The sequence below is a fragment of the Manis pentadactyla genome, chromosome 2 (assembly GCF_030020395.1).
Source record: "Manis pentadactyla isolate mManPen7 chromosome 2, mManPen7.hap1, whole genome shotgun sequence".
In the NCBI taxonomy this organism is placed as follows: Eukaryota; Metazoa; Chordata; class Mammalia; order Pholidota; family Manidae; genus Manis; species Manis pentadactyla.
This window is the reverse complement of record NC_080020.1, coordinates 64,803,267-64,829,599: the sequence shown is the minus strand read 5'-3', so window position 1 is coordinate 64,829,599 and position 26,333 is coordinate 64,803,267. Positions and strand designations below refer to the sequence as shown.

General features: G+C 36.8%; 1 protein-coding gene across 1 annotated transcript in view; it reads right to left on the bottom strand.

Moving 5' to 3' along the window:
- The window catches only part of LIX1 (limb and CNS expressed 1), a 51,028-nt gene extending 30,285 nt beyond the window's left edge, over positions 1 to 20,743 (bottom strand). The window contains exons 1-2 of the mRNA XM_036925800.2: positions 19,784 to 20,743; positions 1,014 to 1,177 (exon numbers count right to left, since the gene is read on the bottom strand). Coding sequence (XP_036781695.1) covers positions 1,014 to 1,177; positions 19,784 to 19,865 — 246 coding nt within the window. The 5' untranslated portion in view covers positions 19,866 to 20,743. The remainder of the gene's footprint in view (positions 1 to 1,013; positions 1,178 to 19,783) is intronic.
- Positions 20,744 to 26,333: the final 5,590 nt, after the last annotated feature.

Sequence of the window (26,333 nt, the reverse complement as noted above, 5' to 3'; positions counted from 1 at the left end):
TGTGTGTTTCACATTTTCCAGACTATAAATGAGGAATTTTTGCCAGTTATTAAAAATTCAGAGATAGTTTACTATACTAGGGAGGTACTTATACTGGTGACTGGTAAAATGAGAAGGTCCTTCCTTTATGCTTTCACTGACCCTCAATTATAACTTTATGTAATTACTAAATTTTTTTTGTTTGTACATTGATTTCCTCAAGGTCTGAACCATATCTCATTACTTGGCTCAATGCTTGATATTTCCTTGTTACTCAATGAGTATTTGTTACACACACTGGATAACCAGATGTTGATGGTTAATTCAGGGAAACATTTTTGTGTTAATAGCTGTACAACTAGAAATATATTATCATTTACACCCATCATAATATAATAAAGATTTAACCAGTTAGAACAGTCTTCATAATAATTATCAAAACAATACTTGAAATATCTAGTTTGTACCACATAAACACATTGCATGAATATCTCAGATGATTCCTGACCAACCTTGTGCTTATTATTACTCATCTTAAAGCCAGGGAAATAAAGAAGTTAAATAAGTTTCCCAAGGATATACAGTTATTCAGAGGCACAGCTTGTGAGTATCACAGGTGCCTGAGTCTCAACCTTTACTGTTGGCTCATGCTTTGGTGTGGAGAAGATTGATTAGTATTTGATTACAAAATTCATGAAATTGGAGACTTTCTACTGAGGGAAGGACTTCCCTAAAGTCCTCCTATTCTTTAAGGTTTATTCCAAAATATTTTGCAGGAAAAAGGCAGTAGCTATCAGGCTGATAAAATGCCATAAAATTCATTTTCCATAAAGAAATATCAGAGGATACTCTAATATAACACACTTCCATTTTAAAAATTGGAGCTTCTGACCAATTTTCCTGCTTATATAATGGAATATGGCACAACTTTTTTCACTATAACCAAGAAAACTTATAATGTTACCATTTAATAAAAGCGCTTACTCGTATTAACCCAATTAGCTTTCAATGACCAGCTTATGGTTGCTTCTTACCTGAAAGTTGCCAAAACAGCTTCCTCCTGGGAGGGTCACATAACTAACAAAGGGAGGTCCAGGAGATGGCAATGACTCATAGACTACCACACCTTCACTTGAGAATATAGCCCTCTGTTGCTGCTTGCTTTCCCAAAATTCCTGTAACATTGACACAACATTCACTGAAAAAGACAAGAAATATAATCAGTTATTAAGGATACACATACCCTGGCAAAAACAGAATTTTAGTTGCAGGCTGGATTGTGTAATATGTCATTTCTAGTTTAAGCAGAACAGGTATGTATATGGAAACAGGAAATGACATTTAACACAAATGTGTTTTTTTTAGGAGTATGGCTCGAGTGGTTTGGTACCCTAATTCTACTAACATTGCAGCAGTTAAATTTACTTTATAATTTTTAATATTAAATAAAAAAAATCTCATTCTCCAAATTTGAAAATTTGCCTTAATAAACTTTGTCCAGAGCTATGATTATCCATGGCCCCTGCTCCAATTTCTTATAGATCCTTAAACATGCAAAGTGAAAGCCTAATTTGGAGGTAAAGATGTAAACAATGTAATTTTAATTGGGACTCACCTATTATAAGATTTAAGAGGAGAAAGGTGAAAGAAGAAAACTTTTTAATGCTCCTCTCCACTCCAATCTAAAGGAAAATGAAAGGCAACTATAAGTGGAGGCTGGAAAAAGCCCTAAGTGAAACTAATAACATGGAGACCTTGTTAAGGCCCACGTCTGTTAGACGACTTCAGAAAATATAGTAATGGCTATAGCCATGTGTTTTAGATTAAATGACCTGTGATAGCCTGCAGAAGTTCCAGATCAAATTAGGTTGGTTTGTTTATCCTGTACTGCAAATTGAATTGTGGAAATTAACAAGGATAATAGAATTGTAGAGTCAAAGGAGATCTTATAGGTCATGCAGGCAAAGCTCTGCCTAATGAAGGAATTCCTTGAACAACACTACTGACAGCTGCCCATCTGGCTTGTGCCAGAAAACACAGAAGGACCTGGTACTTGGCACATCTTGAGGCAGCCTGTTTGAACTGCTAATGATTCTAACTGTGAAAAGGTCCTTTTTTGGAGTGAGCTGGAATGTGCTTTCCTGTAAGGTTCATGCAAATACTCTGCTTCTCATTTCTGGGGCCTCACAGAAGTTTATCCCCTTATCCACATGGGAACCCACCACATATTTGAAGGCAATGTTGGACATCAGTTGTTTTTGCCTGCCTGGCATGTTATTCCCCATTTTGTGGGAATAGCACAAAGGTTTTCCTTAAAGAACAATCTTCCCTTCAATCATGTCTTCTCCAGGGCCAAATGGTGGGGATTTGATCAAAGTCAAGTCATTTAGAGTCAATGAGTCCAGGACTTTTGTTGGAAATGTTAGAAGTTTAGATTCTCCTTTTTCGCTAGGGTTGCTGGGGGCATAGGAGGTAAGTGTGGTGCTACTATTCAAGCAAGGAGGAAACATGGCTGAGAAGAAGGCCGACACAGAGAAGGGTAGACCAAAGAGATGGAGAAAGACTAAGTTCTGATGACATAGTTGAGCTCCTGAGCCAACTCATTTGCTTTTCCTTTAACCATTTCGAACTGCAGTCTCTCACTTGCTTATGAAAATATACTAATACAATCAAATCTCAGAATTCCTCAACTTCTAGATTAAATAATTTTTGTTCTTTCAAACATTCTTTTTGCAACCTGGTTTCCCTACCCTTTGGCATTCTTTTGAACACATTCCTGGATGTACTTCAAAATGCTGGGCTTTGATATTTTTCAGGGAATCAGGAGACAAAAATATTGCACAACTACCTTTTACACTGTTTACTAGAGCACCTAGTTTCTTTACCTCATCTCTAGGTCACTAATCAACTTTACAATATGCAGTTCAGGCAAATTTTCAAGACACCTAAGGAACTGAAAGCATGTTACATTTAAAAACTGCAGTGTTTTAAATAAGTGTTTTGGGAGATAAACTGGGAAAATGTAAAACTTTCAGAAGAGAAAATACAATTAATCAAATAAAATACATATTGAAGTGGTCAAAGTGAGATTGGTTATTATAGACTTTTTTCATTCATTCAAAAATATTTGAAATATCTTCTACCAGTTGATGTAACTCAAAGTAGAATTAAAACTTTTTTTTTCTAAACTGTGTTTCTGCTCCCTTTCTTCCCCTGTCTTCCATCTCTAAGAAAAACTAGGATTTTTGAGCTGCTGACTTGCATTTCTACTTGGTTCTGATTTCCAATGCCACTGAGATGTCTTGAAGATTAAAGCCTAAAACCAAAGCCAGTGGCCTGTTCTGATAGTCAACAAGACACATTAGCTTGCTATTTTAAGTTAGTTCATTGTTGAATGATGTTCACCCAATAACTGGAGTAGGAAGATGAAGACTCATGATTAGCTAGGTAAAATGAACACAAGAATTTTGGCATGTAAAGCTATGCGATTAAAGAGTTCAAAGGTATGTACTAAGAAAAATTTATGTGTGAATAAAAGTAGCTTTCAAATTTTTCATTCTGCAACCTTGCAAGACTTCTTTGATGGTCCTATGTATGTCATCACCTCTAAAGAGTGAAACATCTGTACATGCACACACGCAATCCATCTTTCTATCTCTATCTCCTCTTGTCGACTAGAAAACCAGATGAATGGAGTGCAGAGGGAAGAAGGCCAACTTGCTATTTGTAGTTCCAAAGATCGGTGCTCTATTAGAGGATGCTCTATTTATGAAACACATGCTCCTTTATTTTTTTTTAGTATAACAACAAGGTTCATGGACAATGTCAAAGAAAATGCAAGCAGAGGGTCAAGTACTGCTGAAGAAAACCACCGATGTTTGAGGATGGGCCTCACTACACAGTTTAGTCTCTATCTGCAGTTGCACCTTCAGTGCTCAGCTAATGAACCTGCCTTCCACATTACCAAACAAACTTGGCATGTGATATCCTCCCTACATCTAGTGACCCATATGCACAAGTGGCCAGCTCCACCTTATTTTCTCCAGCCTCAAATTAATTTATGTCACTTCTTCTGGGCATTGTTCTATTAGTCATTCTCTTGACCTCCTAATTTTAAGTATTTCCCCTTACTCCTTCTCAGCAGCCATAAGTATACTAAAGACCATGAAAAATGAATAAATGAATAAGTCAATCAGTTAAATGAAATATTCAACCTTGGGACTATTTTTGGCTACTGGATATTAAAATTTTTCCCATTTTAGCCAAGCTGCTAGAAAGAATATGTTACATTACTATCTCTTTTTCCTTATCTTCCATTAATTTTTAACGCACCATAACCTGGCTTTCCTCTACATTATTACACTAAAACTACTTTGGCAAATATCACCAATTCCTAATTTTCAGTTGTTATTTACTGATAAATTTCTCCTAGAGACTCTCATATCCCTAGGCTTTTCTGATAGTATTCATCCTGATTCTGCTTTTTTATTTCCATAAGTTTTTCTCAGTCTTTTGTCTAAGTTTCTTCTTCCACTCACTGTGGATGTTGATTTGCATGAGAATCTTGTCCTTGTCTTTTCTGTTCTCCTTGAATGATGGGGCCTATCTCCATGACTCCAACTACCATAAAATACACTGAGAGTAAACTGGTGCAGCCACTGTGAAAAGCAGTATGAACATTCCACAAAAAACTAAAAATAGAAATACATTTGACCTAGTAATTCCACTCCTAGGAATTTACCTGAAGAAAAAATCCCTGATCTGAAAAGATATATGCACCCCTATGTTTATCACTGCATTATTTACAATAGCCAAGATAATGGAAGCAACCTAAGTGTCCATCAAGAGATGAATGGATAAAGAAGAAGTGGTACGTATATACAATGGAATATTATTCAGTCATAAAAAAGAAAAATCCTGCTATTTGCAACAACATGGATGCATCTAGAGAGTATTATGCTCAGTGAAATAAGTCAGGAGAAAGACAAATACTGTATGATTTCACTTATTTATGGAATATAAGAACAAAGCAAAACAGAATGAACAAAACAGGACTGATAGACACTGAGAAGTGACTAGTGGTTACCATGGGGAAGGGGCTGGGGAGGGTGGGAAGGAAGTAAGAGGTGGATTAAGGAGCACAAAAATTCTCAGGTTGGTCATGGGTACAGTAGTACAGCATGGAGAATATAGTCAATGATTCTGTAATATCTTTCTATGTTGATAGATAGTAACTTCACCAGTGGGGGTGAGGATTTAATAATATGTATAACTGCTGAACCACTGTGTTGTATACATGAAACTAATATAAGACTGTATCAATAATAAAAAAGTAAAAGATGCTCAGGGTACAGTCAGACAGCTACTAAGTCTTAGACCTGGGATTTTTAACCTAGTTCTGTCTATGCTTTTGTTCACCTTGAGACACTCCCTTATTTTAATGGAATTTAAGTTGTTTTCATGTTTGTCTACCTCTAGTAGAACTAGTGCTTTTTAGAGGAAGAATTAATTTTTTCCAACATCTGAACATAGTAGGAGCATAATAAATATTTGTTGTGTGTTTGAATGTCATGAAAAATGTGCTACATTTGTGAGGCTGTTAGTAGGGGAGACATAGGAGACTCTCTGCAAGAATTACTTCACCTACCTTTTCCCAGGGGCCATTTTTCTGACACTTGTTCTTGACAAAGTCAAAGTAAGCAAAGATCAATATTTGTGTTTTTTCATGCAAGTGATATGACATGTTTCCAGCTTGGAACTGTCTGTGAGTTCCAAGCAATCTATGTCCATGTGAACAGGTATCTAGATGATCAATCTTCAGCCAACACATTGCTCTGGTTTAGGCAATGGTGTAAACACTCTGATTGTGTGCCTCAGAGGGGATGGTGACTGGTCTTCCCATTCCAGTACTTTCTTTCAAAGAAAGATGGCCAAAGGAGAGACCACAGGAGGAACAAGAGGCAATGACAAAAGACTGAGGAGGGGTGTGAAACAGACTTCCTGGGATGAGGGGCATAAGCAGAAGTCAAGGTCAAGTCTCTCTGCCTGATTGTGCTCTCTACTCAGATGAGGAACACATCCTTTTTAGTCATGCATTATTTCTCTCAAAGTTTAGTAAAGTTCTTTTTGAAAAGGTTCTACTTTGTCTCAATGGAAAGTTAAAAAAAGGACTTTATTGACATCCAGGACAAAGATAAATTGGTCATCCTTATTTTATCTGGACACCAGACATGAGAGAGGTAGTGAATCCTTAGCTGGAGACCCAGAGAAAGTAGATGGGTACCAATCTGGCTGACACTGGAGTCAGGAAAGCTGAGTAGCCCTCTTAGTTCACAGTTTAACACTCATGGGTCATCCACTGGTGTTGCCTTTTTCATTGTAATGGAAGTCTAACTGATAAAATTAAAGAAATAGAATATCAAATGGCCGAGGTTAGAGGTATTAGAGGTATGGGAAGAAGCAGGAGAATTGTGGGGAGATCCTAGGAACAATAGCATGAAATCCAGTTCTTGTTATGACTTCTATTAGTTTATAACAAGAAGGGTAAAGGAAGCAATTTAACCTCTGAATTGACTCTGCACCCAAACTTTGTAAACAATTCCATGGCTTTCTCAGACACAAGAGACTGACTCGTATGGACTGGATTTTTACTGTCCTCTACTCTTCCAACCCCAATTCATATGTTGAAGCCCTAACCCCGACAAGATGGGATTGGGGGGAGGGGCCTTGTGAGGTAATTATGTTTAGAGCTGTCATGGGGGTGGAGTTCCCATGATGGTATCAGTGCCCTCATGAGGACAAAGGAGCTTCCATTCTTGGCCACGAGGGTACAGCAAGAAGGCAGCCTTCTGCAAGCCAGGAGGAGGGCTCTCGCTGATAACTGAATCTGCTGGCAATTTGATCTTGGAGTTTCCCAGAACTGTGGGAAATAAATTTCTGTTGTTTAAGCCACCCAGTCTATAGAATTTTGTTACAGCAGTCAAAGCTGACTAACACAAACCTCTTCAGCAGTTTTGAGTATTTGTGCCTCAACGAGACAATTAGCTATAGACATTAGTGCAGCTACTTTCTTCCTTACTGTGTTTTGAAATCTGAACATGACAGTTTTCAGAGTGGTAATTACAACTCCAAGCAAGCTTTTCATTTGAGGTTTTCATTTTTCCCTTCCTCAAGTTTTCTTTTCTATTGTAAAGTTCAGCATGGAGGCTTTTACAGAAGGCAGTTGACCAGTGAAGACATCCGGTGGAATACCTTGACCAACTAACCCTTGACCTTCTCTAGCAGAAATCCTCATCAGCTTCAGCAAATGCAGGGTCTTTACTTGTCCCTGAACATACACTGCTTATTTTTCACCTGTGCCTTGCTTCAAGTTCCTCCTCCTACCTTGAGTGTTGTTTCTGTTCCTCTCCTGTATCGTCCAGTTTACTCCCATACTTCAGAGGAAATACCACTTCCTCCATCATACCTTACACAGTTATTCATGTGGGTTCCAGACCACATGGATCTCCTTTTCTGAGTTCTTACTCCATTAGTGGCCCTGTGTTTTAGCACCTAATCTTTTCAAAACCATGCTAATGAGATGGATATAGTGTGCCTGGCTAAATTTATCAAGACAAACTTGGCTGGACTTCCTCTTGGCCAGAAGAATGAAATGCCTTGTGATAATAATTCGTCTTACAGTTTTTTGTTATTTAACTACAGCAGACTGTGAGGTTCTAGAGGGCAAGGACTCTGGTTCATCTTCTTTGTAGCCTCTTTCATATCTAGCATAGGGCTATTCACCTAGAAGCAGTTGTTGCATTCATTCGGAATCTGAGAAAGCTCTAAGTATCTGATAGAGTACAATTGAATGAATACGTAGAAGGTAAGTAAAGTTGTTATGATTCATGGAGAGATCAAGACTTCCTTTTAGTATAGGAGGTTTCACATATGAACCACTGTGTAACCCACATGACATGAATGTGGTGGTGACAGCCATGCCTCACCTGCATATGGTGAAGCAGGTGCAGAAAGATGAAATCTGGTCAGAGTAGACACATGATTGCTAGTTGCCTGCTAGCTAGGGCTTTCTTTACCTTTATAATAACTAGAGTTTAGGAAAACCTGGAATGGGGATGGTAAGTACTTTTTTCTTACAGTGCCAACTTTAATCCATTTATGTGGACTTCCTGAGCACTGTGTTGAAAAGAAATTAAAAGTAGTTTCTGGGACCAGTGGAATAGAACACCATAATTAACCAATAATGTGGCACTGCAGTGGTCTATCTGGTGACCCTGACCTTGACATTATGGAGTAAAAAAGTTCAAAACAGGCCTTTCCATAAAGATTTATAATTTGGTTGTAGAAATCATATATGCATACTATAATTAGTGAACAAAATATGAGAGTGCTACATTGTAGAACAGATATATATGTATTTTTTGTAGATAATTATTTTTTATTGAAGGGTAGTTGACACACAGTATTACATTACATTAATTTCAGGTGTACAAAACAGTGATTCAACATTTATATACATGATAATTCTAGGTACCAGCTATCACCATACCAAGTTGTTACAATATTTTGACTATATTCCTTATGCTATACATTACATCCCGGTTACTTATTTATTTTACAATTGGAAGTGTGTACTTTTTTTGTTGTTGTTGTTGTTGTGAGGGCATCTCTCATATTTATTGATCAAATGGTTGTTAACAACAATAAAATTCTGTATAGGGGAGTCAATGCTCAATGCACAATCATTAATCCACCCCAAGCCTAATTTTTGTCAGTCTCCAATCTTCTGAAGCATAACGAACAAGTTCTTACATGGAGAACAAATTCTTACATAGTGAATAAGTTACATGGTGAATAGTACAAGGGCAGTCATCACAGAAACTTTTGGTTTTGCTCATGCATTATGAACTATAAACAGTTCAAATATGAATACTCATTTGATTTTTATACTTGATTTATATGTGGATACCACATTTCTCTATTATTATTATATTTAATAAAATGCTGAAGTGGTAGGTAGATACAAGATAAAGGTAGAAAACATAGTTTAGTGTTGTAAGAGAGCAAATGTAGATGATCAGGTGTGTGCCTGTAGACTATGTGTTAATCCAAGCTAGACAAGGGCAATAAAACATCCACGGATGCAGAAGATTTCTCTCAGAACAGGGGGGGTGAGGTTCTAAGCCTCATCTCAGAACAGAGATTTTTTAAAGGAATATTTAAAATTTAAAAATTTATGGCAGAATAATTAAATCAATATATAGGGAAAAATAGATGAATGTGGGCTGAAAGGTCAGGAAAAATCTGCATAAAAGGAAGGCCTAAGTGGAGCCACCTCAAAGGAGACTTAGACCAGGATGGGAAAGGGAGGGAAGGTGTGCTTCCGAGAGTAAGGCTGGCATTTGACAAAAAGAGAAAAACAATGCCTCAGCTGAGGACTTGTGTAAGGGAGCAGTAGTAAAGGGAGACATTAGGAAAGGGATATGACTGGACAAGAGACAGAGAAAGGGGATTTGGCTTCTCTTAATAATTGGAAATCATCATCCTGGTGCCCCAGCTGTACCCAAGTGGGAAAGGTAGGAGCACAAGTCCCTCATCCACTCTTCTTGCTTACAGTGCTGTTCTGCTTATGGCGGCTTCATCCATGATGAGAAAGGGCCCAGACACTTGGAGAGAAGTGCAGTTGCTCTTTTGCATTTGGGTGAGACCAAGAAGAATGTTTCTCTGGGAGGAGCTTGGACAGAAAAATCTTTGAAAAGCAGGTAGGAACTGAAGCAAGTAAGAGAGTGATCCTTCCATAGCCTGCAAGGAGCACACAGCCCCTTCACAGAAGGATATTAATACCTGGAGTCTCAGAGGTCTTTTATCCTGAAAGTTCAGAGCTTGTCATTTTCACAGATTGGACATGATGGAGATGCCAATAGGAACATATGATCCATGTTTTCATGTGGGAATTCTGAGATGTAGAGGATATAATTGCCCCATGGATAATAGAGTATGTTACAGAAGAGTCCTCAAATATAGGCACTTGGTTCAAACACAGTAAAATGTGTACTGCATCTGTCTCTCCACCTTTTATCAACAGGCAGGCAATTTACTTAGTAGTTAAAAGAAAGCATGAACTCTGGAGCCAGAATGTCTGGTTTTAAATCCTGTCTCTACCACTGTAAGATACCTACCTAACTACTCCATTTCTACTGTAAAATGCAGTACTTACATCACAGGGGTGCTGCAAGGCTTAAAATGGAAATGTTCAGAATAAAGCTTTACACATAGTAAGCACTAGAGTATTAACTATTATTTGTGGTTAGAAAAGGTGCAGGAAGAAAGGAAAAGGCATGATTATATGTTTGCATATTGCATCTTTGAAACTGAGTGTTCTTGGCTTGGAAACCATATCATTAAATATTCTAAAAATAGTCTGCAAGTCTGAAAATTCTCTAATTGTACACATCGTGCTATTTAACTTACTTCCAAAATATTTAAAGAGTTCCGAGATGGAAAAGAGAAAGCTCTTTTGATATAATTCACTGGTAAAGTGAAAACTTCATTATAGCCAGAAAATAAATGGGTGAAATGCTACATGTCTCAAAATTGGAGACATGGATGTTTGTCCTAATTTTTCACTTTCTAATAGATGCTAAAAGTAATAGACCTGCTCTTAGCAAAAACTACAGAGAGGAGCTAACTTCCATTTTATATTAACGTTTAATGACTGCTTATGCTTCAGGAAAGTAGAAACATTATAGTCCACTGCCCATTTCAATTACCTAATAAAAGTCTTGCATGGAGGACAGTCTTTGGTTGGAAAAAGGGATCTTAAGAGTATGTTATTAGTCTATCAGAAAAAAAGGAACCAATTTCTTTATGCCTTAAATGAGAAAAAATTTAGCTAGGTAAATTTTCCCTTGCCAAAAACAATTAAAGACAAATTGGAAAGGCTACCATTTAAGGATAAATCATTAAAAAGCTTTCAAGATGATTAATGTATTTTCAAATTGAATCTCTGTCTCCAAACAGATGGATTTATGTTATATAATATTTTAATATAATTTAATTAAATTAGCTTTAGCAGGTGATTTTAAAATAAAGTAAACTAGAGTTTTCTATGCTAGCAATTCAATCACATACACGTGGATTTCCTAGTTTTGTTGAAAAACAGGAAAAGGACCCCCAAAGAATTTAAGGAGCAAACTCAAGGCATAATGCCAATTTGCCATTCAGGCAAAATGGTCTGCAAAACGGGGTACCTTTGGGTATTATGCTTTGCTTGGCAAACTCCAGGACACTGACCAACAGAGCCATCTGTCTAATTGTGTATAACCATCCTCAGGCTTTGCCAAGTTTTGACCAGGCTAATGGAATGTTGCTGACACAGCCTGTGTGTCAGGTATAACATGTAAGAATCTTGGGCCCCTTTTCCTTGTGAGTAGACACTCTTTCAAAGGTAGCCACAGCCACACAGCAGGACTGAGACAGCTCGGAGTTTTGCTTTGTTCTCAGCAGAGAGACCTTCTTTTAGTAATGATCCAGAGTCAGAACTTAGCTCCTTCATCAGCTGGGGAGCTGGTTATGTTTCTTCTTTTGTTTGCTTTTCCTCTCTTCTGGTCTGGTCCCCATCCTCTACCCCGATCCCTTTTCCAGGGGGAATTATGATTCTTTGGGTTATTTTACAAAGTTAACCTCTTGAAAGATTGCCCAAAATATGCAAAAGTGTATGTTTTTTGTTTGTTTAATTTTCACCTTTAGAATTTAAAATTGCTGAATTGTCAATCATTTGGGGGGAGATTTAAGTAACACTTCTTTTTTATATCTTCAGAAGTACAGGGTAATTTTTTTAAGAAGGCAGGTGGGAGAGAATATGAAGGAGCAAGAGGGAAATACAAAGACAAGTTAAAATAAAAGGTCATCAAGTATTCCAGAATCAAACAGCAGCAGTGGCATGCCTGAGTTCCCATGTGTGGTTTACATGTGCACTGTAGGTCAGACGATGTCATCCAATCACAAAAGCTATATAAAATAAAAACCTGATGTAATCTATTTAACCAGTCAGAAAGTATGTATCTTTCCCATGTTCCACTGGGCATTGACATTGCACAGACTTGAGACTTTGTAGGATTGTTAATTTTAGATAACCAACCAACAAAGGATCAAAAAAAAAAAAAAGTAAACACTGGTTGCTTTACTGACCAGTTCCAAATAGTTAAAAGGATCAAACTTGTACAAATGAGGCTTAGGTGTATAATATATCATCCCTGGAAATAGTCATTATAAAAAAGCCCCTCACTACCCTGCTACAGCTATCTCACTAGGGTTTATGTACAAGGTACAGAGTCTGGCCCTAAAGAGCAAGGTGCACAGACTTTGGTGACCCACAGTTGAGGGCAGACTTTGAAGATGAATATAAGGATTGGCAATCTAAGTCCCTGGACCATGTGTTATATGGGGTGATTTGGGCTGCTCTGCAAGGCTGCCCCAAGGCATTGCTCTGGGGAAGTTGCCTGTGGTGGCTGTGTTTATTTTCAGAACCTCTTCTTCTTCCATGTTTCCTCCTGTCTTATCTGGCTGTCAACTTAATTGTGCATTCAATTAGGTTATGGTTAAGGTTTCAGTGGATGATGGCTTAGAAGGTCTCAGTACAATTTATTTCATCATAAAGGAGAACACCTGATGGTGGGAAAAATCTTTTTGTGAGGGAGAAAACCAATCAGCAGCCAAAACACCTCAGTTGTGCACCTTTTGAGTGCCTGGTCCTGTGGCAAGGCGCATGGAAGTACAAGGTATGGCTTTGCCCTCCTGGGACTTTCAACTTAAGTGTTGTCAAAAACATGCCACTGAAACTATAGCCCCTAAAGCAGAGCCACATAAGAGAATGTAAACTACATAGTACAGGCCATAAATGCCAAAGGAGTGGTGACTAAATGATGGGATCCTACAGCTGCCTAAAGGGATGAGATCAAAATAGGGACCAACTGAATATCATCACAGCAGGGAAATAAAAAGCACAAAACCGTTATTCAATCAGCATTCCATGGACACCACAGAGAGAATATAGAGAACTCAGGGGGTGTAATAATTGTCTATTTTGTCAATATTAAACTTTCAGTAGGATTCTTCCCCCCCCTTTTAAAATAGCATTGTTTTAACTACTTTGACAGACTAAACTTACATAAGCATTTAAACATGAAGGAAAAGAAATAAGAGCCTTTGGGGTTAAGACTTCAATATGAAATGTATTAAATAAAGAAGATTCTTTTATGAAAGGCTCCTAAAGTTGTCTTACATTTCTTAAATCAATCTGTAGCACATAATCAGTAAAACCGTATCATTTAAACAGAAAAATCCTAACTTAGAAACTCACCCTTGTGCAGCTGTATCCTATTATGGGCTGTAACTTAACACATGAGTTTCAGAAGTTGTTAAAGTTGAGCTCAGGCTAACAAATCTTAACTGTTCAAAAAAAATGGCTTAAAGTGAGATGAGACACCAACCATGAAGACGCACCAGACTTGATCACAAGATGGTGTCAATCATATATTAAGAAATAAATGTTTTATAACAGATGTGGGCATTAAGTGATCAAGAAGCCACTTATTTTTTTCCATTTTGAAAAATTTTTCCTTGGAGTTGAGACATTCAGTGTACTAAATGTATATTTACGGAAAAACAAAGAAGAGAACTGTACTTATGCCACTGATAGCTGAACTGAAATCTGCATTTTTCTCTTAGTATAAATTCAAATAGTTGCATCTTGTAATAAATAAAGTAAAATTAGCATTTAAATAGGCTTCATTCAGTAGGATGAACATCCACAGTTTAGATGCTAAAATTATCAGAGTTCAAATTATTGTAATTAAATGCAGTCATTAATCCAAAATAAACTAGTGAGCAGTGGAGGTTGCTTTTTTAACCATATTCTTTCAGGCACACTTTATATTGTGGAATGCTATGCAATATGTTTAAGGATTTTACTGCACAAGGATCTTTATCCCTTACACCCTGTTCCATTCCTTTCTGTGAAATGCAAGAACTATAAATGTATCATCAAACTTATAGATTACAGATAATTATACTAAAAAGCATGGGATGGAGAAAAGACTTGCCTCAAGGATTTTGCTCTCTTCCATTGCATGATTACTGAGATATTTGTAATAGCTTTAAAATCTGGTCCTTTTTTTCCAAAATGTAAAGACATATTTTTTGAAGTATTCACCTGATATACATAAAACTTCTCATGCACAAAAATGTTTCCCCAAATGGAAGAGTTAACGCACCTCAAATATATGAGAAATTTAACTGGGCAAAATTTAGTAAAGGTTCCATTTGATTTTTTTCATTATAAAATTTAGGGGAACATATTAGTGAAATATAACATGTCAATTTATAAATCAGTGCTAGAAACCAACACATTCTCATGGCGTTAATGACAAATAAGAGCTTTTTAACAATCTATTTGAGAAAATTTGCCTCGATTTTGGCCTTCAGTTAGTGAATGTGATTACTCCCTATTTTATATTCACAAATCTTGCATCTTGCCTGAATGGGCAAAAAATTATTGCTGTTAAAAAGCTGCAATTCTCCCCAACTTAGTATCCAGAAGTGTACCTCCAACAGATGTCAATATAACCTTTTCCCCAGTACAATGTAAGGCCATAAACTTCCAGAACTAATCTAGGATCATTGTTAACCCCAAGGGCTTCCTACTGCCTGTACTTCAGTGTGACTCCACATGCCTTCTCAGCCTTGTCTCCACATTCTCCAAATGCAACATTCTTGTATTGCCTGATCTGCCTTTGGACAAGATGTTCTCTCTCTTCAAAAATGCCCCCTCTTACTATTCTGTCACCCTCCTATTCAGATATGACTATGTAAGGGGTTCCTTCCACACTCCCAGAAGTGTTCATTTCTATACTTCCTTGGTTTTCCTAATAGATACTGCCTTGATAGAATGAATAACATGGTCATGTAACACCTCTGAGAGGCCATGTCTTGTGGTGGCTAAAGGTGAGGAATCAGAGGATAGAATTTGAATCTTGGCTCTGTTAATTACTAGCTGTGTGACCTTAGGCAAGTCACTTTAACCTCCATGATCCTCAGTTCTCTCACCTATAAATAATAATAGTGCCTATATTACTGGCTTGCTGTGAAAAATAAAGGTTCCTAACATAGGACCTGTCATCACATGATAAAGACTTGACATTGCAGTATTACTACAGATGGGTGAAGGAAGAGCCCAAAGATGGCAGATGAGCATATTATGCTCAAGTAATGTGAAGAGTTAACTCTTGGAGTAGTATCTGAAAGTGCAGCCCTCTTGAAATCATGTGGTGATTCCTTTGAGAAAGCATGTGAGAAACTATCAAATAGTGGCAAATCAATAGTAAATTCACACACACACTCTCAAAAGAGCCGATGGGGGCTGCTTTTAGGATAGTTCATCTTTGGTTATGACACATGAAAGGAAATTAGTTGTTACACAAAGCCAAGAACAGAAAGCAACGTGGAGATACACCTTAATTTCTCTGCAAAAAGATTCTGTTTGGTGGTATGGAGACTCTCAGTGCTGCCTGTTACAAATGGAGACATTTAGGAAGTGGAGAATAGTCCAGGGTTAGTTTAGATGAGTAAACTTCAAATTTACTTAAGATGTCTTCCCATTATTTTTCACTTAAAATGTGAAATAGGGAAAAGGGGAAAAAAATGTTATGGAATCCATTTCCTATTATGAAAGAAAACATAAAACAAATCACAACTATTTCCAGATGAACACCTTGTGTGAAACAAATGAGAGATTTAATGCATTACAAAATGACACTTGGAGGGTCTACTTGGCTGAAAAAATTCAAACTTTATTGCCTCAAATGAATGTAACTATCCCCATGTGCATTGGTCTCAGACCAGAAAACTCTCTGGGTGCTTCCTAACCAACTTGAAGAGAAAATTCAATTTACTATAATTTGTTTTTAAACAAATCAAAAGCCAACAGAGGGCAGCAAATTAATCTAATGGTCACTGACATCCCCTGTATTAATGTGTTTCCGAAGAATGAAGAAAGAAAAAACTGCCTTTGCATTTATAGAAGAGAAATTTAGAAAAACACTCAGAGTGGTTTTTTTTATGCTCCTTTGTTCAACTGCAGTGAATTTTAAAAATTCTTGTATTGGCTTTTCATCTTGCAGGAAAGCAAGGTAGCAATTTTCCTTAAGGAATTGGCAGTGATGTGCTCAAGTGCTTAGACCTTGCCTTCCTTAGACCTTGGCAGGAAGAGGCTGTACTGGGGTGGAGGAAGAGCAGCCAGGAGCACCTAAGAGGAGAGAAGATGCTCAAAACCTACCATTCCAGGCTGAGGGCAGCTTTTTACAGACTGCGTAAAACAGTAGTGTGGTAATAGGAACTTATGGGTTTGTCAAAGAAAATGAATCCACATGCTAAATTCTGGCATGTGCATGATAGGTTGTCAAGGTATGGCATAGCCACTAGGCAGATTTCTAATCTCCTGCTCCAGAAAGTCAGCCTATTCCCATTTATTCCATGAGGATAGTGAGTGGTTGGATATTTTGATGTTATAAAGACTCCTGGTACAGAAATTTGCAATTTGGCTTACTTTCATTTAGTTATTTTTTACACTAGCAACACCTGAAGAGAGAGGATCAGTAGTTCAATACTTACATCTATTAAGCCATTCACATCACACTTGTATAGTGTCAGCCCATTCTTGGGTAAGCAGGCAGTGCTATCTGATCAAATTTAGGTTTTGTGTTAATAAAGGAAACACATAAAGTAGGATACTTCTTTGTTTTTCCATATAAAAGAGTTCCTGCAAAGGTCTTGGTGACAGAACATAATACATGCTTCATTTTAACCTTTTTTCTATTTTATTCTCTCTGCTAAGATGTAAACAATTGCTGCAATTTAGTTCAGCTTAAAAAGTGGGCCATATACAATTAATATACAATAAAGGAGCCATGGATATATAATGGGTAAATGGCAGCCTCCTCAACAAATGGTATTGGGAAAATGGACAGCTACATGTAAGAGAATGAAACTGGATTATTGTCTAACTACATATGTAAAAGTAAACTTGAAATGGATCAAAGACCTGAATGTAAGTCATGAAACCATAAAACTTAGAGAAGAAAACATAGGCAAAAATCTCTTGAATATAAACATGAGAAACTTTTTCCTGAATGCATCTCCTTGGGCAAGGGAAACAAAAGCAAAAATGAACAAATGGGACTACATCAAACTAAAAAGCTCCTGTACAGCAAAGGACACCATCAGCAGAATAAAAAGGCATCCTATAGTATGGGAGAATATATCTGTAAATGACTTATCAAATAAGAGGTTAACATCCAAAATTTATAAAGAGCTCACATGCCTCAACACCCAAAAAACAAATAACCCAATTAAAAAATGGGCAGAGGATCTGAACAGACACTCCTACAAAGAAGAAATTTGGATGGCCAACAGGCACATGAAAAGATGCTCCACATTCCTAATCATTAGGGAAATGCAAATTAAAACCACAATGATATATCACCTCACACCAGTTAAGATGGCCAACATCCAAAAGACAAGAAACAAATGCTGGTGAGGATGCTGAAAAAGGGGAACCCTCCTACACTGTTGGTGGGAATGTAAATTAGTTCAATCATTGTGGAAAGCAAAATGAAGGTTCCTCAAAAAACTAAAAATAGAAGTGCCATTTGATCCAGTAATTCCACTCCTAGGAATTTACCCAAAGAAAACAAGATCCCTGATTCAAAAAGGCATAAGCGCTCCTATGTTTATCACAGCACTATTTACAATAGCCAAGATATGGAAGCAACCTAAGTGTCTATCAGTAGATGAATTGATAAAGAAGAGGTGGTACATATACACAATGGAATATTATTCAGCCATAAAAAAGAAAGCAAATCCCACCATTCGCAACAAATGGGTGGAGCTAGAAGGTATTATGCTCAGTGAAATAAGCCAGGCGGAGAAAGACAAGTACCAAACAATTTCCCTCATTTGTGGAGTATAACAACAAAGCAAAACTGAAGGAATGAAACAGCAGTGGACTCAGACTCCAAGAAGGGACTAGCAGTTACCAAAGGGAAGGGGTTGGGGTGGGTGAGGAGGGAGGGAAAAGAGGATTAAGGGACATTGTAATTAGCACTCACAATATAGGTAGGTTACAGGGAAGGCAGTATAGCACAGAGAAGACAAGTAATAACTCTATAGCATCTTACTACACTGATGGACAGTGACTGAGATGGTGTGGTGGTGGAGGTGGGGGGACTTGATAATATGGGTGAATCTTGAAACCACAATGTTGCTCATGTGAAACCTTCGTAAGATTGTATATTAATGATACCTTAAAAAAAAGTGGGTCATATAATTTCAGACTTAACTTCTTAAATTCACAATGAACTCAGTGAAAGATTTCCTCTTTCTTTTTACTGCTTCCACTATCTCAATGCTCAGCATAAGAGCCCTGGTCCTATCCAACTTACCCAAAGCTTTGGGCAGGTCAAGAGCCCTTTCCCCTTCACTAGTGAATTCAGCGCTATTGTAAGAGACAGACATTCTTTCCTTCCCTTTTCACTTAAAGAAAGAAACCTGAATAGACTACAGACTCGACTGGGAGAGGGAGTGATTTGCATGATTTTTATTAGTTCTAACATAGTTATTGACATGCTTGAAGACAATTTCTTAAAGAAAGAGAGGGGTGGTGGTCAGGAGGGGCAGAAATTAAGAAAGGGCTTTTACTTTATGCCTTGGAGGGCAGATTGTTTACACTTTAATTTCTAAGAAAATTCTATAAATAAAATGGCTTAAAATTTCTTTTCCTTTATCACACATATGAGAAATATAAACTAAAAGGACATCTGGAAACTGACATTATTCAGCAATCAGAAAATAAAAATCCAAACCATTGATGTTTTGATCAAGATAATCATAACGAGATTCACAAAGAAGAAAGCTGTAACCTATTGAAGTAAAAAAAAAAAAAATCCATATGCATTTTACCTTTTGGGCAGTTGCACAGCAAAGTTCTGTTTCAGAAGCCCTTTGTAATATGAAACCCACTGTAGATAAGATACAACTCAAAGATAGTCTGTTTTGCAGCAGCAGGAAATCAAATTGGTTCCAGAAATGAAGTTACATGACAAATGGTTTAATAGTATTTCTAGAATTGGAAAGCTTGATTTAATTATTTTTCATAATCATTTAAAAAAGCTTTTGAAATAACTGCCATGGGCAGAATTTTTTGAGGAAAAGATGTTGCAGAGGTAGGAAGACATCTAATTTCATTGGCCTGTTAACTAACATGTTATAATTTGTTATCAAAATTTATGAGCTCAGTGATTTATTAACTTTTGTTTGTCACAATAGTTTTCAGACACTTTATTTAACATAGCTAATACATGTTATGGAGGATTAAACAGTTTAATATATTTTATTGTCATATTCAAGTTATTTTTAATTTTATTCTTAGTACCAATCAACCCTGCTTTATTTAAAAAAGCCTCTGAAAAAGTTCATTAAGTCTTAGGCGAGTCTTAGATTTTAGGAGAGATCTCGTACCGGTCAGCAACTGACGGTTCTGTCAGTAACACTGACAGAAAGACCTAGCAACTAATACCCATAGGTGAAATGAAATCATTCTTCTGACTGAAGTCAGGAACAAGTTAAATATCACTTAGACAACAGTACACGACTACAGAGATTTAGGAGAAATCATACTTAAATAGGATGTGACTAGACAGTTAGGACTAGTTTCTAAAATAGTTGAAAAACTTTTCCTTTCAGTACTTACAGTCTTTGAAGACTAGAGCTGGGTCTCTGTGAGGCAAGACTTGGGCAATGATGTGTCTCAGGGATTCCAAGGTTCTGTCCATCTTGGGTCTGCTGTGCGAGCCTGCTGCACAGTGTCCTCATGCCTGAATTCTTGCAGTTCTGGACTGAATTTGTGCAGCTCATTGATGCACAGGATTACCAAAGAATCCCTTTTAACATCTGCCAATCAGACATTTCCCAGAATCTAAAGACCCCTCAGGGGGCCCTCCTCTCAGGCTCACTTATCTTTGTTGTATGCTGAGCTAATTAGCTCTAAAGGCTGGCTGACAGGCGAGTTCCCATTGCTTCCTTCTGTTAAACACACCCACCTACAGGCTAGCTGGGGAAGCTCGCTGATCATTGGAAAAGCTTTCCTCTCCAACCAGATTTTGTTAGAACGGTGTGCAGCTTTGACTTGGATATTTCTTTTGGTCCCCCATCTTCAAATGTGCTGTGTTCATGTATACAGAATCTAGAAGGTTATTTCGCAAGAAAATTTCATTAGTAACAAGGGACATTCAGGCTCAGGTCTTCTAGCTCAGAATCAGCATACTCTAAGTAATTCTTTGATAAAGAAGTGTTAGAAGGATTGTGGATGTAGCAGTGCCCAAATTATGCCTTCTTTTTGAAGTCAGTAGCATCGTTTTGGGAACTAACCTTTAAATTTTTCCTCCAACCCAAAATATACTCATTTCTGATGGACATTGGCAAGTAAAACCATCACAGATTGTCTTCTGGTTTGCCTGGGAATATTTGTTCCTCTACTTATCCTTCAAGACAAATCATTTCCAAGACTGACTTTAATGAATTCTGGTATCATTCACTTCTTTTCATTTCATGATAATTCTATTAAAACTTTCAGGAGAAACAAAAATATATTTTTCAAAAGAATATGGGTAGTTATTAAAAGATCTTAAGAAAACATTCTTTTTTCTACCTGTATCCTACACCACTCACAACAATGTCAAGTAGTTGGGCCACAGAATACATAAATGTAAGTCATGGGATTCCATTGTAGTAATAAAAATTTATGCCAGATATAAAATAACTGATTTTAATGTCTATAACCTCTGTTAGTTGTTGAAGGCTTCTTGGACTTCCTTACTTAAAAATATTTTTTCAGGGTGGGCACAAGAGATTGCTTTACAATATTTTTTCCTATTTTCAGATTCCATAATTAATGTTGTATTATATGATTGACTTAAACCAGCCATTTTAAGACCATGTAAAAATAAAATGTTTTCCATGTGATCAGCTTCTTCAACTAGCTGATAGAAGATGGACTTCATGAAAGCAAACAGCAGGAATGGAGCTGTAATAATGATTCCTATTATGACCATCACTTAGCCAATGCCCACAAGGAGTATATGCCTTGAACAACAGAAACAAAGATGTTATTATAAAAAAAGGACTTGAAAGAAAGAGCACTTCATGTTAACACATTTATTTAGGGTCTCAAAGTGTATTTTACATGGATTGTACCAAATAGGAAATTGTCAATGTCCTGTCATCCAGAAATTTATAATTTAAAAGGGATACTAGATGATTTATAGACAAAAAATATTATACATGGACTGAACACAAAGCATAAATGAATCCAGGTATTTTCAATGTGATTTTGAACTGGAAACCAAGATTTTTAAGGTTCTCATTAGAGAAACAGGTAATATGGAATTCTCCAAGACATAATATAAAAACAAAAATTAGAAGTGGCTGATGCTGGGATTTCAACCAGTAAGTTAACTTTTTATGGGCTTAAACTTAATTCCAGTAGTACATAAAAATGTTGTTGTATAGTGCAGAGGGAACACTGAATTTGGAATTAGTAAAACCTAGGATTTGATTTTTGTTATCTGTATAACTCTGAAGAAGACACTCATCTTCTCTGGCTTAGAGTCCTCATCTACAAAATTAGGGGCTTGGGCTGGGTGCTTTCTTCCAGATCTAACCTCTGTGATTGTATGGCTCAATTACAAATGAGCACAAATATCATCACACATTTTCTAGCCTTCTGAAAAGTCATATATTTATTTCCTAAAACCTGGACTGGTCTTCAGAAATCACTTCTATTCCCATAGTCAGCTTCATATCCATTTGACAATATGGGAGACACAAATTAATAGGGTGAATTCAAAGTTACCATTAATGGTAACTAAAATGAAAGTTAAGAATTTATTATTAAAACTGATCTTCAATGTCCACAAGATTTTTCTAAAGATGGCAAACAGTGAACATCTTCTTAGGAAACCAAAACAGCTTTGCAAAGGTAATATCATAAAACTGTCATGATCTTTAATGAGTTATATTTTAAGAAGTGAAAAAATTCTAGAAAAGTGGACTATACAATATTCCAATTGGATAGTATAATTTCTTCTTTCTGAATAGGCCCAATCCTTCAATTAGAAGTTTTCTGAAACCTTTGCTAATACATTTCTTCCTTGTCTGCCCATAATGACTTCTAACCTTAAAATGCTATTATAAGATGTTTTAGCAAAACAGCTCAGCAGTTTCTTACCATTCTCTCTTTGATGTAGAAAGCACATGATGGAGATGGAAGAGTCTCTGAAACCCCTGTACTGTGTGTCTATTTTAATACAGATTCTACAGTTCACATTCAGATTTCACTGTCAATCTCAACTATCTGTAGGCATATGCCAAAAGCAAAATTAAAGTTTTGAAACAGGGAAGATGATTACAGTGAAAATCCAAATAATGTTTTTATAAATCCTGTTAGAGTATGACTCAGATATATGAGAAATGGTATCCAACTGACATATTCAGTGATCAAAATTTATTATCCACTGGTAAGAGAGGAAGGCTTAGTGCAAGAGCACATTTACCAAACTCCCAGGGAGTACAGAATTCATTAGAAGATGAGAAATCAAGACAGTATACTTTGAACCATTTCATGCACAAAGCAGCAAGAGTCTATGGAACAATAATTTTTGCTGGTAAGAAAAAGAAAAATTTATTCCTATCATTCCAGTAGTATTTTTGTTGCTAAAAAGTTCGTTACAGGTACAGAAATGATAAGGAGGCAGGGGCCACCAGTTGAAATAACATCCAGAATATTAGAAAACATAATAAATGCATCAAAGAACCATCTTTAGTTAAAAACAGGAAGGAACCTCTACCATCCTCCTTGCCTCCCTACTTCATAACCTCTGCCCTGGAGGAGGAAGCTGGAGTAGGTGAATCAGAAGGTGGGCCTGTAGGTGAGGCTGCAGTGAAGTCGGTGAGATTCCAGTTCCTGGAAGATTTCAGTGCAAGGCACGCAGACCCAAAAGATTCAGGCCTTCAGTGACCGGCCTGAGCCAACTTATTACTACTCATCTCTAGGGAATCAGATAACTGAGGGAGAGGATGCTGATTCAGATTCAGGAAGACTGAATCCTTGAAATAATTTCTTCACTTACTTGCTAATGCCTTCATTCTTAAGAATTTACAATTTAAGATAAATAAAATGAAAAAAATTGGAGTTATTCAGTTAAGTAAATTAATACAAAGAGCAAATAGTTTACAGAGACAATGGGAAACTGACAGTAGCTCCTGTCAGATTCCAGCAGAAGACGGGAAGAGAGAACTGGAAGGGCCTAAATGCTAGATTGGCAAAAGGGGTTCAGCGCTGTGTGCTGAATGTTTCGGCGGGTGTGTGGGAGGGTGAAGAAGGGCAGGGCCAGGAAGTAACTGACTTTGTAGAGATAATGACTAATAACTGTTTAGTGTCAGCTTTGTTTAGCCTCAACTAGGAAGAGACGAGTAGGAGAAATGAATGGCTGGTTAGCATCAACTTTGTTTACTCTCAACTGGGAAGGAATAAGAGGCTGCTAAGTGTTAATTTGTTTACTCTCAACTGGGAAGGGACCAATGGGACGTTTGAATCAAGGCGTTTATGAGAGGGTCAGTTGGAAAGGCAACTTTTGATTACCAGACAAAAGATGTTTAAAAACACAGGTGACATAACTTTATATCAGGTATTTGTTCATTGATACTTCACTACATTTAGGCAATCATCAATAAGTACTAATATGTTGAGCTACATAAGCAAATTAGAAAATTCTACAAATCAAAAGAATATACATTTCTTTATTTTTATAGAAACTTGTGAAAAATGCTTTTCTTAAAATAATTTCCTCCCCACCAGATAAAGCCATAGTGAATGGCCCTTTATCATTGCCAGGGCAATCAATCAATCCTTTTAACTCAAAAGTACAAGGAAAGTATACCTCTCATTTATCTGAGGCTTGTTTTATATAAATATATATAAATTCTAGTCCTGTCTTGGTATTTGTTCTCCAAATAAGTAAAATTGATTCTTCTAAGAAAAACTTAGATACCAAAGGTATCATAGGGGGAGGGTTTCCTGTTCACGGGTTAACACTTTCAGGATAAACTCAAGAGTGATTTAAAAGTGGGAGAATTTGGATGTATAATTTACAAAGATAGGAGATAATGATGCCAAGCCTGTGTGGGTCATTAGATATGTGTTCTGTGAAAACTGAATTATCTTAACAGTGGATATCTGTCTTTCAGCATAATATATATTTTGAAAAGGATGATAAAAAAATTCTTGGTTTCTTTTTGGAGTGAATTTTGCCAGTGGCCTTTACAATATTTTCTGTTTTATAATATAAAAGTTTATTTAATTATTGTTTCCTCGCTCCCACATTTTCTCAAAGGACCACCGTCAACCTCCAGGCCCACCTCCCTCTTACAGGACAGGAACTTATTTTGGTGGGTGTTCAGCCAGAAAAAAAAACTTTTTACAAGTTGTAGCTATAAAGTGATCAGACTGAGACACACACCCAGTTTACATGGGCTAATTTGAGTTACTTTCCTTCTTTAGATAAAGTCATGTTTCTGGGGGCATAAGTTTCATGGAATGTTTCAATCTTTGCAACAAAAAAGAACAAATTAAGATGAAAATCCAGACTATGAAAAAAATTAATATTAGGTTAAAACAAACCATAGGAGAATGTTTATTGCTTATAAACGAATGATTTAAACCTCAGGTTAGTTGATGGTGATGTTAGGTTCAAACAAGCTAGTAATTTCAACTCCATATATTTTAGATGAAGCTTCCTGTAAAGATTGCATCATTAGTATACTCTTAATTCAATTCAGGTTACTCTTATGGATATGCTTACATTAAGATAAAAGCCTTCTGCCCATCCATTTCACACTGTAAACTATAATTTCCATTTTACTTCCTATGCAGTCACCACCAGAGCACTGCACTTAGCATGCATCCTGCTGACATAGAAGAAACATTATTTCTCTTCAAAATTTGTTTAAAGGAGGAATAGAAAAGTGCATAGAAAGGGACATATTTTTTCCACAAATTGAAAACTGGAGAAAGCCCAAGTTAAGAGAATAATATATTCTCAATAGCCTTGAGCTCAAGGAAAAAGAATTACTCCCCCAACACCACTCTGTTCCCTCCCACCTCCCCATGAAAAACAAGAAATGTTCCACTCAGGGCTTCAGTCTATTGCAAAAGGTTTTCCTGGGCTTATGAAAATATGAAAAGGAAGGAAACTTTATGGAGCATAGGACTCAAAACCTGGACCTGGTTGTGAGGATTGTCTCTGCTCATACCTCCACAGGACCACCAAGACAAGTCAGTTTGTGGACCTTAGTGACTTTGCGTAAGAGACCCCTGGGCTGGCTCTGAACCACCTGAGTATGTCAGTTTTCCTACCATTCATTCACCTTTCTGGTACTTCTCAATTGTATTTTCCTCCCACTCACTCTCAACCTTATCTACTCAATGTGACTTTGGGCAAGTAATTTTATATCTAAAAATGTTTTATCTCTAAAATAAAAAAAAAACAAGATAATAAAAAATATAACTGTAGTTTGATGTAAAAGGCTTCTACTCCAGATTGTCCTAGCCTTAATACTTAGGCTGACTGGGCAAACTTTTAGATTCTATTCCAGATTCCCTTCAATTCATTGTATAACAGTGATAAAGTCACCTTAGTTCTACCCTGTCCTCCCTTTAAAATCCAATCACTGCACTGCTTAAAGTCTCTAAGCACTCTTTTTAATTTGAAATTAAACTTAAAAATTTTTTTTTTCTAAATCCTTAATTTGGTACTTTATTGTACAGCATCCTTTTCCCAACTACAGCATAACAAGATAACTACATTCATCTTCTGGACTTCCTGCATGATTTTCTCTTTGCAAGCTCTTTTTTCACTCTACCTATTCAACCAAGCCCCACTTCCCCCAAACAACTCACCAAATCACTCTGGCCTTTCGTTTATCTGTTGTCCTTGGAATTTCCTCAGCACTAACTAAATCAGTGGTACCAGGCTCTTTACTAGTTTACTTTGTATTGTCATACAGTTGTTTATTCTTGTCTCTCTAAATACAATGGAGGCTTTCAGAGAACAAAAAATTTTACCTTAAAAATCTATGTACTCCCTCCTCTAATATCACTTTGCACAATACTGAACACCTGGAAAACTGATGTGTAAACATATATTTTTCTTCCTAATGTAGCCAAACATTGGTTATGCTAAGCA